The sequence below is a fragment of the Passer domesticus genome, chromosome 14 (assembly GCF_036417665.1).
Source record: "Passer domesticus isolate bPasDom1 chromosome 14, bPasDom1.hap1, whole genome shotgun sequence".
NCBI classification, from domain to species: domain Eukaryota; kingdom Metazoa; phylum Chordata; class Aves; order Passeriformes; family Passeridae; genus Passer; species Passer domesticus.
The window spans coordinates 13,267,782-13,282,384 of record NC_087487.1 but is presented as its reverse complement, the minus strand read 5'-3'; the positions used below and the strand labels follow the sequence as shown (position 1 = coordinate 13,282,384).

Below are 14,603 nucleotides of genomic sequence, written 5' to 3'. Positions count from 1 at the left end.
ACCAGGCAGCTCCTAGGTTGTCAAGGAAAGGTGGGAAGGGCTGGAACTGGGAAGCAGCAAACTATCACCAGGATTCCTGCTGTGATCACACTTTTACCACTCCCTGAAGAATCCCAGGAAAGGGAAAAAGTCAGCAGGGACACAGCCAAACCAGGCAGGACAGCTGTAGAGCCACCCAGCATCCCTGAATGCAAATGGGCAGGCAGTGCTGTGATTTTATCCCAGATCCCAATCTTACTCCCACAGTGCTAGCACCCATCCATGTGCCCCTGTGCAGTCCAGCTGGCTGTCCAGCTCCAAATTTAGCTTTCCCCAGCACATCACCACGCACAACTGCAGCTTTGAGAGCGGGCAGAGAAGCTCCCTCAAACACCGCCTCCACCCAAGTCCACCACGGGGATCTGCAGCTATTCCTAGATCCCAACTGGATTCTTCTTTTCATCTTTGTTCTGCCTCCTATTCTAGTGCTGAACCCCAGGCCTGCTGCCTTGGAGCTTCTTCCAAATGCTGCATTCATCCATTTTTAAAGGTGACCTTCCAACTTTAAAGGAAGTTAGCAAGCCTCACTGTCTTCATTTGCCCTCTCCTTCTTTTCAACCTGCTCTTTATTATGAATTAAAAAGGGGCCTGAAAGGTTTTCTCTATTAAAAAATAAAAGCTTTAGAAAGAGCACGTTTCCAAATAATTTCTCTCCCAGTTTTTGCCGCAGATCTCTTGCATGTCATAGTGTTTGCTTGCTGCAGACTATCAGCTGCCAGCCCTGATTCAGCCACTTACCTGACCTTGTGGGGCTCCTGTCACCCCACCCCTGATCACTCTCTCCTTAGTTCTGCCACTGCTGTTTGGCCAAGCAGTGCCCTGAAAGGTTCTGGGTGAAAAACAACTTTTGAGTGAGCAAAGTGAGGTTATTTTTAACTTGGACAATACCAGATACCCAGGCTAGATGTGGCCTCATAAGCTCTTGTGCTGGCACAAATGAAATGCAGCAAATAAATGAAGTTCTCTTTATTTCACCTTACTGCCAAAAGTGTATTTTACAAGCCCTGGGGCTGTATAGAGATGGAAAGGGAAGGTGTCTCCAGCCCTGAGCAATAAGATTACTCTTGCCAATGAATTGGTGACAGTAATTAAAAAGGAAATAGCAAAGCAACATGAGAGTTTCCTGCTGCTATGGGTACAACATATTGCCATTTAATCAGGACAAGCAGAACATGAATTTTTACTGTAATACAACTGATACAGGAAAGAAAACCACGATCTGATAAAATGAAAGCTCAACTTCCAGCCCTTCTCTTAGATTACAGAATCAAACAGAAAACAACAGCAAAGCACAAAGAAAATAAACCAAACAACCAATCCCTCTTCCTCCCTTTCCACTCTTTTGGCTGTGATTTCTGCTGCTATCCAGACAGGTTGTGTTGGCCATGTCTTATTGCCAAGAGGTCAGGAACCTACAAATCACTGCCATACAGCCACACTCTGGATTTAATCATCAACATTTGCTTCCATCCAAGAAACCAGAGATGTTTTCTGAGCTAAGGACATCTGCCTGCCAGGCACGAGGCTCACACTCACAAACTCATTTCATGCTGACCACCAAGTGACCACAAGCAAGCAGGAGCCCTTATTCACAGCTGGATTGTGCCACACTGAGCCTGGAAGTGTTTGGCTCAGTCAGAAAACACCCAGACTCTCTTCCCAAACCATTCAATAATCCCTACCTGACACTGTTTGCCAGACTAAGTGTTAATCCTTAAACCCTGCTTGATCTCATAGCATCCTTAGGACTCTTTCATTCTCCTTCCAAGCCAACACATCCATGTTTTTCCTGACAGCCTCACTGTGCTTTCACATGCTCATTTTAACTCTTCAAAAGCCAACCATCAATCTGCACAGTAAGGGAAGCAGCTGATTGTGCTCTTCCTACAATTATCTGCTGAAAGTAGGTGAGTAGTTCAGATTTTTAGGTTTTAGAAAAAGAGGGCTGCCCAAAGCAAAGGCAAGATTTCAAGGAGGTACTGCCAGGTCAAGTTTGAGTACAATACATAATGGAAGGCTCCTTACTTTGCCTCACAGCCCCAGCCTTTCCTTGGCTCTGATGCTCAGTTTTATCTTTGGGCTATGAATGATTCATGGAGCCTTAAAATATATATAATCTATATCTCCTAGAACAAAGAGTCTTTTTTTCAGGGGGTTTTAAGGGAGCAGGGAGCAGCATGTGTGCTGCCTCCACTTGGGCTTGGATGTCCTTGGGGAAAGGACCCTTGTGCCTCCCTGCTTCTTCCCAAACCCCAGCAGCTGTTCTGAGCTTGCAGCTGAGCTCTGTGAGAGACCCCAGCTCAGTCTCTAGGACACAGGGATGTGCTGCTGAGGGTCTCCAGAGCTGCTGTCTGGAATCACACCCAGCTCAGAGCCAGTCTGTTCTCATCCATCCCTGGCAGTGCCAGTGCATGGACACCATCAGTGGACTGTGGGGACTTAAATCATTTATACAGAACTGCAGGAGGGGAAGCTGCAGCAACAACTTACCTCCATGTCACCGCCTAATCCCCTCAAGGCTTACCATGCCGACCTCCAATCCTCTGCCTTGGGCTGTGGATCACATTTACTGAATGTGTTTCTTCCCTTGGAAATCCAGCACCAGCTCTCCAACATGAATATTTGATTCCTACTACACACACAAACACAAACATACACATCCCCCTGCACCATGATCAGCAGGCATCTACTTACTTCTCCAGACAAGGACACCTCTTTGGACAACTCCAAGGATCTTATGCCAAAGGCATTTCCTTTCCCACTGAAGAGATGACCATCCTCTGGTTTCTTGTTCAGGAACCTAAGCATGGGGCTGGGTGAGATCTGGTGAAAGCTCCAACCAGTGGGGACCTGTTCTTACTCAGAAGGGAGCACAGGGAAACGAGAGGTGGAGAGGATTCAGAGAGGGAGAGCTGGAGCCCTCAGTGGCTCCTGTCCAGCAAGCTGTGGGATAGCTCCCTCCCTGTGCTGGCACACCAACAGCCCAGCTGGATGACAGACTGAGCAGCACAGTCTATAAACTAAGGGCACAGACATGCCCCAAAGGGTTGAATCAGCCCTTCAAGGCATCATCCAAATAGATCCCTGTGCAGCCCTTTGATTTCAGTGGCCCTTTCAGATCAAAGAGCCAGGTTTCAGTCTGTGCTGTATCTACGGCTCATGATCACCACATTTCCTTGCTCTTTGAGTCTTAGAGGTCTTACTTAGAAGGAACATTGCCAATCCTTACCTATTTGGGTGTACGTGACAATATCTGTTATGCTCAGGAGTCTTCTTTGTTTTCTAAGGATGACTCTGTCTTTTGGTGAGAGATATTCACCTTCCCTTGTGACAATGCTGTTGATACCATTCTGCCCTTTTTTCTTTTTTTGAGGTTCATGCCAGCACCACTGAATCCAGAGAAGGAAATTTGGCAAAACATGAGATGCTTCACACATTACAGCCATGCAGAGAAGCTTAAGGACCTACAGAGAATGTTACCCAACTCCCAGGAGTCCACTGTGAGGTTAACAGGATTAAACTGAGCTCAGTCTAGTCATAGGATGATACTTTCATCCAAGATACACAGTCAGGGATTTTGTTACCTTCTTCTGAAGCCATGGCTATAAGATCTTCTGCTGATATTGAGTGGCAAGCATGTCACATGGCTGCAAAAAAGGCGTTCTCTCTGTGTTGGATGCACTGCTGGCCTCGGGCAGGAGGGTTAAGGCAGAGCACATCTTTTTTTTGGCTGATTGCTAATGAAAATGAGAGACTGGCACTATCATCAAGTAGCCACCCTTGCAGTTCTGCACTCTCAAGCTTTCTAAAGGAGTCAGCAGCTGTGCCAAACACCTCCCACAGCCCTGCCATACCTGCTGGCATTCTGGCTGCATCCTCCTTCACCCCACCTGACCCGGGTGGCCAAACAGGAGCAGCCGTGGGTGTTAACCCTGGCCCCCAGCAGCACTTGGCTCTTCTGGTTTTCCACTCCCACACAGTGCCAGACCCGCAGCATTTCCAGCCAGAAGAGCTCCTTCTTTCTCCTGAGCAGGGACTCACATTTTCCCACTGATACTGTCTAATGCACTCAGTTATCATTGATGCATTTAGAGCAGATCCATCAAAATAATTCCTGCTAGAGGTCTGAATCCAGCACATTACACACAATAGCTCCCTAGAAGGAGAAAAAATGACACTTACCTGTCTTTAAGTGAGGCCCTTCTCAGTCGCCTGCAACGTCTGTGCGTGGTGAGATGTGCTGGCTTTGGGGGACTCGTACCTCTGGAGGTGTTCCAGCAGTGCTGAGCGTGTGACTGGAGCTTAAACACTTAAATATCCACACCTTCTGGGACCACCCAATAAACCAACGTGTCCAAGAAGCACAAAGCAAACCTGCAGCCACCTCCAGAAGCCTACAGGGGCTGGACCAGGCACTGTCAAGGAGAAGTGACCATGCAGAATCTCTCCTCTCTTCCCCACATACTGCCTGGCACTGATACAGCAAACCCAAAATGCTCTGTTGATCCAGAATATCTCTAAAATTGCCAGGCAGCAAGGCCTCATGAGGAAACCTGAGCAGAGGTGTGAGTCTTCAGCCTGGCAAGATGAGCTCACATCAGTGATGTTTGAAACGTGCATTAGCATGATGTCACTGTATATGCCTGACAGTGGCACCAGGGACTGAATCCTGGCAGGACCAGGCCTTGGATACATCAGCTTGCAAGACCAGGAGCTCCCTCTCTTTTGTGTCAGATGTTGCAATATACTTCACCACCTCACCAGCCTAGTCCATGGACTGTAAGCATCCCTCCCTCCCTCTCTTAATTATCTTAATAAACAGCCTGGACACATCTCTGACTCACTTAAGATAATGATGACCTGGCCAAAATCAGTTTATTCAGACACCCTGGCAGTTTACTGAGCCTAATGCAGCTCCAGTCTGGCTCTCTCTGACTCCTCATGAATGAGCCTGACCTCCAGCAGTGGCTCCTCTGCCACCAGTGGATGGAAACCCACACACAGGTCAGACACAGGCTGCTCCCAGAATTCTGACTGGAGCCAGGAAAGATACTTGCTCTGAAAACAAGCTCTTAACTGTTCCAAAGGCCCAGGCAGTGACAGTTTTTCTTGCTTGCAGAAAGACCTGTCAGGATGGTATTAATCCCAAAATATGAAAAGAAACATGGGGTTAGGGACAACCCAAATAACAGATGACTGAAGGGTACCTCTGCATGTTACGTTTCTGACTACCAGTCTGAAACAGTCACTCACCCAACCCAAGAGCAAAACCAACACCCATCACACAACATCAATATTTGAGGCAAAATCTTGGAGAAATAAGGCCAAATACTCTGAAATAATAAACAAATGCTTACAGAAAGTCAACTTCTCTGCAGGAATCAGGCACAGATCACAAATGAGTCACTAACAGCAGAGCAAATCATTTAACCAGCACTTAGAACAAATCCCTCCACTTTGTACAGAACAACCAAAATTTATTCCTGCTGATTAGTCAGCAATTACACTCACAAGTTCAAAATAATACCAAAATTCAAATGTAGCTGTCTTGCAGTTGCACTCTGCTTTACTGCTGGAGAAACTATCATCTTCTCTTTGCGAAGGAATCCTCCTGCAGTTATTTACTGTGTGTGGGTTGAGATTTATTCTAGCTTTGTGGCATCAGACCATGCTGGCACCACCAAGGAGCCTGCCTGTCTTAAGGGAAGTAGTGGGGCCAACACTGGAGAAACCACAGAAGATAAAGGTGAAGCAAAATGCAGCACAACAGCAGAAGATACGTCATTGCTTCACCAAGTAAAGCTTAGAAATCACCAGGTAAATTGCTTCATCTTTTCCAGCTGAGAGTGGGCAGGTCTACACCCACACCTTCAAAGCAGATGTATGTACTTCCCCACAGTTTCTTAAATTTTCTTCCAACTGGTCAGGCTCTGCAGGCGCTGGTAAATGCATGGTTAATATGGGCTCTTTGAGTCATTGCACAAACAGCACCAGAACTGCTTCCAAATGTTAAGGAAAAAAAAAAAAAGAAATCACTCAGCATTGATTTCTTGTGTGCTCTCTTCCTGCTGCTCCTCCAAACCTGTGGTTTTTAGCTTTACTACTGTGTCTACGCCTCTTTATCCTCTGCTAATGCCAGGCTTAACCCTGAGGATCTGCAGCTTGTTCTGGGTACAAATCAGAGCAGAGCATTTGCTGAATCATCAGAAGCACCTTCCTCTGACTCCCCACAGCTCCCAGGAATTCCCTGGACAGCAGGACATAGACACAGGGAAAGGACAAAGGCCTGGTGGTAGAAACACCAAACCACCACCTTCAAAACAAGCTCAAGCCTCTTGGGAGAGAAGGCATGACTCCTCAAAAGCATACCTAAATAAACAAAAGAGCAGCAAAGAACATCAGGACCCAGTGCAATGTGGATAAGCAGCTGCGGAACTCAATATACCCCAATTGTGACCTACAGCATCCCACACACCCTGCAGCAAGCCTGGGCCCAAGGTCCCACACAATGATTCCATCCTGGAGAGAGCTACAGTGCCAGAAACACACTGTGCCCATCGTGCTCCCTCCAAGCAGGAACTAACAGAAACGTGACTCCATCTTTTTAGAGTCAAAGTACAATGAGCCAAAGCTTTGTTTCTCTGCTTATTCACACACAGGCTCCACACTCTACAAGACCTGAGGAGGCAGGGTTGTGATGTTCAGCAGGACCTGATCATTCCTTCTAGAGGTCCTCTGCCCTCACCCTACCAAACCAGCATCACAAGCTCCTTCAATAATAACTCTTTATCTGAAGAGTCATTTGAAGCCGGAGTGGGGAGAGAGAGCAGCACAGCAATATCAACTCATGGTCCAGCTGTCATGAAGAGCATGGAACCTTCACATGGGTGCATCAGGCAACAGAGACAACCAAGAAGAAAGAACAAGAAGAAACAAGTGTCCAACCCTCTGTGATGCCTGTCAGAGCCCATAGTTAAACCAGCTCCTTTTGAACTGACAACATCAAAAGTATTGTAGGAACTCATACGTAAGGAGTCAGTTGCCCTGAAACACAAAACAAAGTGAACCAAAGCTGACCATAGCAGCAGCCTGAGTAATTGGCTATTCAACCACCATTTGCAATGTTTCTGGGATGTGAAATCTCATAACAGACCCTGCAGAAGTGGAGAAGAAAAGACAGAGCTTCTAAACCCTATGTTTGTTTCCCACACCTCAGAAAGAAAGAGGAAACAGGGATAGAATCCAATGCAGCTCAGCTGCTCATCCCTTGTGTAAGGTTATGTTAGGAGACAGACATTTGTCTTGGGCACTGCAGACAGTCCTGGAAAGGTTAAGGTCTGAGCCATCACCTAATCCTGTGAACCACAGCACCCCATCACTGCTAGAGACACACTCATTAGAAGGGAAGGTCATGCGGAAATTCACCCACAGCATCATTTTGAGACATTTGCTTGAAAGTCATGCCAGGAAGTTATAGGAACAGAAGGATGCTGGAAAACATGTTTTTAATTTGCTCATCAAAACTCTCACCAGCTTTTCTAAGAGGGTTCCAGCACCATCCACCAATATGTGCCCAAACACACCCCCGTCCTCATGCCCACTGTCACCTGCAGGTTGGCACAGCAGCTTTTAGTTACATCAGTGACATCTCCTGTGAACAATTCTGAGACACAACTAAGACACACCCTCATGCCAAGTCCCACACACTGCAGAATGGTTCCTCTCTCCTGCAGCATCCAACCACCTGGACATGAATTTCTAATGAGGAACCTGAGCACAGCGCTCACTTGTATCCCACTGCCTCTACAGCAAACACATTCTTAAGAGCTTAACATGAGGTTAATTGTTCCTGAGGAGAGGACAAAAATCCAACACCCAACAGCCAATTTTGCTGGTTTTTGTCAATTTGCACAGCCGGACAAGGAGACCTGAAGCAACAGCATATCCTGAAACACAAGCACTGCAGCCAGAACAATCTTTTACTGTCAAGCTCCCTGAGAGATAAGGGTTCTAATAAAACTTTTTCACTAACTATGGAAACTTGTCTTGGCAAATCCTGACACAATCTCCTGCAGTACCAGCTTGTCCCTGAGAATATGACCATTTTATGCTACAAAAACCAACAGGTTGTCAAGTGAGACCATTAGCAGCTAAACTTGCAGGCAAGAAAACCTCTTTGTGCCTGATGAGAGTGACAGAAGCAAGAGCTACACCTGAGCAATGTTCCCATCACAGCTGTAAATCCCACCCTCCGCACCCGCCAAAGAAGAAAACAAACCAAACTCCCCACACGTGGACCATTTCATGAAGAAGTAGACTATAGGACATGTCATTCTGAACATTTATTTATTTTGTCTTCAAAGAAGAGGCCTGGTGCAGCTGTTTCGTTAGAAAATAAAGTGTTTATTAAGAAACTAGACATTGAACACCCCTATAGTCTCTGTGAAAAGGGACCGTCCCATTTCCCATTAGCACAGGATGATAGTTATGGCAAGATAAGAATGCTCAAAGATGGAGGAATCTCATTGACAGAAAATGAGGTAATGATTTACAATAATTAAAAATAAAATAAAATTTAAAAAAGAAACATCCTTAGACTTGCTACTTAAAGCCACCAATCGCAAACAGCCACGACTGGCTTTCGTTTTCAGCAGTGAGGAACCAGAGACTTTAATTGGTGTTAAACAAATTGAGACATCGATCACAGTGGGGAGAACTGCTTTTAATTATGTTGTACGGTCCGGAGGATTTCTTCTAAGCAGAGATGGACCTGAGCTGCAAAATTCAACCCTTCCTCTGCTAGGGTGTTTGGATATAGGCTTCTGGTCCAGGCCCACAGATGCATCTCTACGACTGATACACACAGTTGAGAGCAGAGTCCCCTGAACAGTGCTAGGGAGAGGAGACAGTTCAGACAAGACATCCCCAGGTCAGGTGGGCAACTTCCAGGAGATGGGGAAATTCAGTTCAGACAAGCACCCAGTGATTCACACGCTCGGCGAAGCTCCTCCTGACTCTGTGAATCTGCAGAATTGAGGTGTCCATGGCACACGGCCGCAGGTCCTCTCTGGCAGTGCACCTCTGGCATTTCCAGCTCCGATGCGGGCAGGAAACGTTGTTGGGAGATTTGGTCATGGTTTCTGAAGCCATCCAACCTGAGCCAGGTCTCCTCGCGCTAACGCAGATGCCCCCCTAAGGCATGTCCATTAACTTAAAGCAATCTGCCACCATCTCTCCAGTACTCTTCTATTGCACTTTACCTTTTTTATGCAAACAAACCAGGAGAAGAAGCAAGAGAATGGAATATTCCCAGCGATATCCCTATGGGACAGCTGATAATAAAAACCTCCTGGCAATCTCCAGGGTGGTTCATGCAGGTCACCTGTAAAGGCAGGATGAAGCAGAACATCCATTCTGAGGCTTCTGCCCAGTTCTGGTGGAGAGGGACTGTGACTCTTTCCAGTGGCAGTGACCCTTGAGGGCTGGTGATTTAGAGACACCCCTGATGTGATAAGGTCATCTTGGGCCACCAAGAAGGCAAGCAAAGCTGAGTAGCTGGTGAGCAAGCTCCTGGTCCAATATTCCTCTCAAAAGGATCTGGCCACACCTGAAGCTTTTGGAATATTTTTTGTCCTCTAGAGAAAATTTGCTTTGCTTATAGGTTATCACTGATATGTGTGAGCAAATCTGTATTTCCCGTACACGTGACATCCAGAGAGTCCAAGGAAAGCCCTGCAAATTGCCACAAGGGCAGCTGGCTTCTCTTGAGGACAGGATGAAAGGGTTTACTTTTCCATCTGAGAGGCTTTGGATGAAGTAAGACAAAAGTGGGATAGGAGAGGGGGAGACAATACAAATATTGGCCAGAACAGGACCGATACTCCTGTTTTTGCCAGAGAAGAAGCAATAGAATACTTTTTTTTCCTCTCCTTCAGTCAGCCAGTCTTGAGCTGATGGTTCTGGGTATGCAACTGGGTTACAATCAATCTCTAGTGGGATGGGAATAGAGGGGAGAGCTAAATGGGGCTGGAAAAGGCCCAGCAATGGGACCTGCGTGCGTCTGATATGCTTTTCCACTTTGCTTACTGCTCTAGTCCTGGCAAGGACACAGACCCTTCTGCGCTATGGATTCTCCATCCATGTGGGAAGTGCAGGCAACTCCTCAGATAAAGCTCATCATTTAAGCAGCAGGGAGAGACCAGAGTACAACAATAAGATAGTCAGATCCAACGAGCCGCTCTAACACACACAGACAGACAGACAAACAAAAGAAGCCTCCTAGAATATGTGCACTTCAAAGATAACCACACTCTCTTCCTGTCAGAGAAGTAAGATACTTTTTGTTTTCTTTCCATCCTCATTCCTTCCAACATTATTTTCTGTGCAAGAACTGGGAGCGGGGCTGCCTTTATTCTTACCAAAAGTCTTCGTTCTGCTTTAGTTTCTTCCAGGCTCCCCGCCTCGGCTCGCTCTGGGAGACCTCCCATGGCAGTGCCACATAAGAGGTGATGGCAGCATTCACTGGGTGTTGCGAAGACACAAGCTTACAAGGAAAACTCCAAGCAGGGAGGACATGACTAAAGATGTCAGTTTGGTTGGCTTGGTTGGTTTGTTTTTTTTTTTTTGTTTTTTGTTTTGTGTTTTATTTTAAAGCAAAAGTACAATTATTTACTCTGTTATTAGGATGACTCCTTTCAATTGGGTTTTAATTCTCTTTATTTGCTCTCATTGCTGCTGTTGTGCCTTGCAGGAATATTTAACGAACACAGCGACCATTGGAGGAAAAGAACAACCCTGTTATCTGGTGACAGAAAACCACAGTTTCAGTTGGCTTTAACGTGTGTACAGGCAGGGCTGTAGAGTCCTATTAGGAGGAGACCTCAATCCATACAGACCACGCTTACTGCTTCCCACCATTTTGAGGGCACAGCCTATAAACTTGACATCAGAACAGGGACTTTTAAGGAGTTTTTAAAAGCCATGACGTCCTTTGCTGAAATAAACACTGACATCCTCAACATAAATGCCTTGGTTAAGAGGTTTGGAATGTCCAGGGAGGCTTATTGGATTCAACATAATTTCTCTGAAACCTAAAGGGGGAAAAAAAACAGAAAAAAGAAAAAAGCAAAATAAAGTAAACGAAAAAACAAAAAAGAGCAAAACTAGAAAAAAAGAGAGAGATATCGACACACATGTGATTATATAAAAAAGAACCAAATGAATAACTAGCAAACGGCTGCCATTAAATTAAAGCCAAAATGTCCTCTCCAGGCAGGGCTACCTCACTTTGTCTTTCCATAAAGAACAGGCAATCATTTCATGTGGAGCGTGCAGGCACAAGTGCTCTGAGGACAAGGGGCATGCAAGAGGTCTGGACAGACAACTGGGAACAACTCTTTTTCAGAGGTTCCCATTAAGTCCAAATTCCTACCTAGCCCATCTTTTCCCTAGGCAGACAGTGAGGAATAGGGAGACTCCTTCCTGTGCCTACTTCCCTCTCATGATTTATCTAATCTGGCACAACATTCTTGAAGCCAAAAAGTAGCATTTTAAGGCTGGGGAGACCTGACTCTCATAACCCCACAGACCTTTCTTCATCCCAGCTGTCCCATCTACACAAAACTCTGCATGCTGGAGGCATCTTCTCCTCACACAACCCCACCTCTCTAAAAAAATTGATTAGGATTTGCCAGAAACACTGGCCAGATTAGGAAGAAAAATAAAGGGAGCAGATATCATAGGCAAGCTCCTTCCTTCAGTCCAACAAACTTAAAGGGCAAATATAATGTTTTAAAAGGCTGTATCAAACATCTCCTCACAATGTATCTGCCTTGAGATGCCCCAGCCAGGGAAATACATTTGTTTGCCACAACAAGATATGCATGGCACATCTTGGGGATTTCTCGCATCTATACCAAATTCTTATGGATTTAAAGGATTTTTCCAGGAAATTACTGGGATGTCTTGTCTACATAATTGCTCTAAGATTTAGAAAATATTCCTGCGCCTCACAGGATCCTGAACAAATCAGCTAAGTTGACTCAAGCCTGGCATCACTAGGGCAGCATGGAGAAGCTTGGATGCCATTAGAATTTATCTCAGTAGGAAGAGTACTTTTAAACAGGCTAGGAAATTTTCTCACACCAAAACTACACCAGCAGAAGATTTTTCTTTTCCTGTTTCTTCTTTCTATTTTGTTTTTTATATCAGTTTATATTTCTCCACTGCACTATCTTACTCCATCTGCACATCAAACACATGTTTCCTCTGATGGACCTGGGGATGCAGACAAAAGCTGTTTGTTTGGTTTGGAACTGTTTAACTTGTTTAGGGGAAACTATCTGTTATTCTCAGTGGCCCTTAAGGGCCGATCCACATGGGAGAGTAAGCCAGGCTCAGCTCTGGTTCATGTGTCATAAACAAGATTCATAGGCAAATTCCAAGTGATGAAATATCATTAGTAAACGAAATGAGAGTGAAAAAGAGCCCAGCTCAACTCTCATGGTTTAAAGTGATCAGAGTCACTGGGACGCAAATAAACATGGCATCCCTGAACGTCACTATTTATCGTGTTTTGTTTTTCATAATATAAATATATTTTATGGCCGCCAAAGGATAGCTGGGAAAGTCTATCCTCAACAATACCAAGTATCTCCAAGGAGAACTCCTGTCTGCTTCATTTTCCTTGTGTTTCTTAGCTCTGCTAAATTAAGGCAATTTTACTTCTGCCGGGCCACATCCAACAGACCTAAAAACCCACTGGGGACACACAGCCCCAGCGAAGGGACATGTGAAAGATCAGCAAGACTTAAGGCTGGGGACTCCGAGGGCTTTGCTCTCTGTCATCAGTGCTGTGCTGTGAATCCCAGCTGCAGGGATCTGCAGTGACAGCAAGGTCTTTGCAGAACGGGGCTGCAGTGGGGGTTAGCCCACCACTGACATGCGGGGGCTGCCGAGGGACGACGAGGAGCGTGGCAGGAGGACAGCCCACGTTTCTGGAGCTGAAGGGCTGAACACACTTCCCCGCTGGCTTGGGAGAGCAATGCAGCACCGGTCCTTTTGGCATCCTCTCCTTCTGATTTATTAAAGTCCCCAAAGAATCTGAAAAACAACATGCTTCTCTCTCCTGGCTGGTTTTCTCTCTCTTCCTCACTGCTGTTTCCCCTATTGTACTGCTACCTTTAACCCCGTTCTCTTGTATGGAGCAGAAACCAACAAGGCTCTTGCTAGGTTTATGTCTTCGCTGACAGATGTGAGATGGATGATGCTCGCGGAGATGTCCAGGGTTAAAATGGGTGAATCTCAACAGGTTCAGAGTTTGGATGCTGCTATGACAAATGTCATCTACCATCACAGCTATTAGCTTCTGAAAAACTGGCTTGGAAATGTCTTAAAAAATGTGGGGGTTTTGCTTTACTTTTTTTTTTCTCTCATCAAAAAGGTAAAAGAAAAAAGGAGAAATAGAAATATTCAACTCCTAGAACAGTTAGGGAAATTTTAAAAACAATAACTTTTGTGGAGTTTCACATTTGTCAGTGCCAGCTGGAAAATGGGAGGAAAAATACTATCTTTGACATTGGTTGTAGATTTGTAAGGAAACTCCAACATGCAAGCTTGAAAATAGTAAGGAGGTAAAAATCCCCACCCTGTAGATTGAAATCAAAAAGTTCTGACATACTAAACTTTGTGCTTCTCCCAGTTCTAGTGATATCACTTTTTAAATCAAAACATACTACTGTCTCTACTAATAGCCATTGTATGGTAGTGGAATAAATGTATGGAGAGTGTTGGAGAACAGGGAAGGAGGAATGAGCTCAGATTTGCTGTGCAGCTCTAACAGCTTGAGATGGAGGGAGCAGATGGGACATTTCTCTAAGCAGGCTGGATGGATGTGGCAATGAAAGGACAAGAAAATTGAATGCAACCAAACCATGCAATCAGTTTTTGTCCTCAACCCTGGCCATCCACTTAGTCCTCCAGAGCTGTCTCGTGTTTCCCAACACCCTGGCTAGTGGGTTTTGGCCACTCTGCCCCATGCCCATACCAATCCAGTCTATGGACAGTGCCCTGCCAGGAACACGCTTCCTCCAATGAGAGACCAAAAGTAAGGAGAGAAAACAGGTATTTTCACCTTGCCTTCCCTGTGTGCCTCCTGGTAAAATTGCTGCTATTCAAATACAGCATGCTTCTAAAGTCCTGGAGACCTGAGGCTGCTCCACATCACCTGAGAGGAGCAGCAGGGATTGTCACATGGGGAGGCGAGGGAATGACGCAGAAAATGATGCACTACTCCTCACAGCATCCCTATCTGCCACAGCAGGAGTGATGCAGACCAGTTTTGAAACCCAGGGATGGAAACTGCTTCTGAGACAGCAATATGAATTGCTGTGGGAAGGGATGAGAAAAGCAACGGGATGCTATGTAACGCCTGGCAAAAATGGGTTAAACAAAAATAGCAAATTAAGGGCAACAAGCTGGCCAAACATAACTCTGCTATCCACACAGCTCACATTAGGCAAAGAGGCTTTGAGCTCTCTTCTGAGTTACAGCAGAATTTATGATAT

General features: G+C 45.6%; 1 protein-coding gene across 3 annotated transcripts in view; it reads right to left on the bottom strand.

The window, feature by feature from the left end:
- Positions 1-14,603, bottom strand: part of NTRK3 (neurotrophic receptor tyrosine kinase 3) — a 216,149-nt gene that overhangs the window by 68,566 nt on the left and 132,980 nt on the right. Inside the window, exon 13 of one of the 3 annotated variants that reach the window (XM_064389099.1) lies at positions 8,422-11,129. The exons of the other annotated variants lie outside the window; for them this stretch is intronic. Within the exon in view, the coding sequence (XP_064245169.1) occupies positions 11,011-11,129 (119 nt within the window). The 3' untranslated portion in view covers positions 8,422-11,010. Of the gene's footprint in view, positions 1-8,421; positions 11,130-14,603 lie in introns of those variants that run through there. 3 annotated transcript variants of the gene reach the window in all.